The 2,431-nt window shown below is 47.0% G+C and overlaps 1 protein-coding gene across 1 annotated transcript; it reads left to right on the top strand.

Moving 5' to 3' along the window:
- The first annotated feature begins 491 nt into the window (after window positions 1-491).
- Window positions 492-2,159, top strand: Osi5 (Osiris 5). The gene is made up of 2 exons (XM_064694697.1): window positions 492-843; window positions 1,812-2,159. Exons 1-2 carry the CDS (start codon window positions 492-494, stop codon window positions 2,099-2,101), a joined length of 642 nt encoding a protein of 213 aa, XP_064550767.1. The 3' UTR covers window positions 2,102-2,159.
- Window positions 2,160-2,431: the final 272 nt, after the last annotated feature.

The following is a 2,431-nucleotide window of genomic DNA, read 5'->3' as shown; positions in this document are numbered from 1 at the left end:
CTGTTTGGGCTCGGGAACTAGACAATTGTGGGAACCGTGTCGGATGATCTGTGGGGTGTGCGTTAGAAACAAGCCCCCGTAGCACTACTAATTTGTATAATATGCAGAGGCTAAACCAGTTGAGAATTTATTTTGTGCAGCATATGAAGGCGCCGCCAGCCCAGACCAGCCCAGCCAAGCGTAACCCACGGCTGTCTGGCCAACTGACCGTTGAAAATTGAAAATTGAAAATTGCAACGGCCACTGAAGAAGAAAATTGCAATGCAAACGCGAAAACGCAAAACGCAAACTGAAAGCATTTCCACTAGTTATATATTTTTTTTCGAAGCCATTGTTTTAATTTTTTTTCTTCAATTGTGACAATTCGCTTTCGGAACATGCTTGAGTGCGCTGTTGGCCTTGGGAAAGCGCTGCCAGAATAGTTAGACGACTATAAAATATGACCAGGCCATTGTCAAGGCTTTTAGTTGATACGCCAACGCTTCAGCGACATGTGTCGTCCACTCTGTTGTCCACTGTGCCTGCTCGTGTGCCTGTTCGTCTGTCTCGCCAGCGCCCAGCCAGGCCAGGACAGCTGCAGCCAGGACTCCGGCACACTGCTCTGCCGGGGCGAGCGGGCCGTGCGGAATGTGCTGCGCAATCTGAGCAAGAGCGACCAGCCGCTGGTGATAATGCGTGGCCTAGAACTAGTTCCGGTGTCCAACAACGAACTGGAGACGCCGCAAACTGCTTTTGCGGATTCGGATGCCACACTCCTCGACAGCGTGTCCGCGTATTTGCGCACGCACGAGCTCAACCTGAAGCTGGGCGACCTGCTGGACGAGCCCAGCGGCCAAGTGGCAGGTGGGTTGTGGCAAGTGTGGCAAGCGATTTGCATTTCGCGTTCAATTTGCTGGAAAAGTTCGTAATAGGATTAGGACACTTGTTGCCGCTAAGTTTTGCAAAACTGCGGCCAGCACACAAAAAGTTGCAGTGCGAAAAAGTTGCAAAAGCGTTTACAAACTTAAGAACTTGCTCTTTATACACTTGCTGAGGGTATTATTAAATATTCAGACGATGTGATGTGTTAGCAAGACTGCAAAATCAACAACAGTTCGAAGGGAAAACTTATTTTCCTCAACTCAGAATTCAGCTTTGATTCGAGTTTGCAAGGCAACAATTTAATTTATTACACAATCTTGCAGTATTTAAAAATTGGAGCAAAAATACTTGAACCAAAAAAGAAGTTTTAAAAGAAATAGTTGTCGGTTCAACTTAGGGTTCAGCTGTCTTTCAGCTAAGACATCCAGTTTGAGGTTGGGTTCAGGGTTAATAAGAGAGAGACAAGTTCCAGGCTCAAAGCAGTTTAATTTAAAGCTGGTTACTTTGATGACACATCTCCGAGTTCAAAGAATATGTATATATCTTTGATAGGTCAGTTTAAGTAATTTCTTAGTTTCAAATATATACCATAACAAAACTTGGCATAGACTTGACTCTTTTGCGAGCAGCACATTTGTTGCAGTTAATCGGATAGAAAGATTAAATGAAAGAAATTATTTTTGTCATAAAAACAAACAGTCAAAGATTAAACTCTCGCTGTAAGGGTATTTAATGTTCGGTTCTCCAGTTTTTCCGTCATATTTTCAATACAAAATTCATAACAGCAACTTTGGCGACTTGCGCCCTTGAAGCTTGGACTCTTAAAAATGCCAGACAAAAGGCAGATAGTTCACAGCAGAGCTAGAGTCTAGGCACGGACTACGCAGAGTTATGCCCATTTGGCCAGCTCGGACTCATAAATTCCTATGTATCTTTGTCGCTTTACGCAGAGGCACGCAAGAAGGACAAAGGACAGGGCCTGCTGCTGGCCATGGCGCTGATGTTTGGCAAAATGATGGCCGTGCTGGGCCTGGGCGGCATTGGCGCCTTGGCCATGAAGGCGCTGGGCGTGGCCATGGTGGCGCTCATGATGGCCGGCATGCTGGGCCTCAAGTCGGCCGCCCAGCAGGGGCAGGAGAGCAGTCACAGCATCTCATATGTCACCGGCGAGGGACATCATCACAAGCGGCGCCGCCGTGCGGCAAGCGACACGCTCGCCTACAGGGCCTGGCAGCGCTGACAGTTGCAAGTTGGTTGATGTACTTCGGCATTTGTTTTGTATTTGTAGCTTTAACTAATTTATATGGATTTAATTTAAATGGCATGCAACAAACGGGGCAGCGTGTTTAATTACTCCAAACAGGGGCAGGCTCCGGGTGGCCATTGTTGGTTCTTTGTTCAACAATCGCAGTTGCCAACATTTCATTGTCTTGTTTACTTCAGCTGCTGCTGCGGCTGCGGCTGCGGCTGCTGCTGCTGCTGCTGCTCGCTCTTTGCTTTATGAAATTGGTGAAAGTTTATTTCAGTTCAGCTCGCATTGTGTTGCCAGCAGCAGCAGCAACAACCACAG

Source organism: Drosophila montana, unplaced genomic scaffold (genome assembly GCF_035044405.1).
Source record: "Drosophila montana isolate Dmon_TW-CO22-7 unplaced genomic scaffold, ASM3504440v1 contig_3733_1, whole genome shotgun sequence".
NCBI classification, from domain to species: domain Eukaryota; kingdom Metazoa; phylum Arthropoda; class Insecta; order Diptera; family Drosophilidae; genus Drosophila; species Drosophila montana.
The sequence above is the reverse complement of the archived record's forward strand: the minus strand, read 5'-3'. Positions and strand labels throughout refer to the sequence as shown.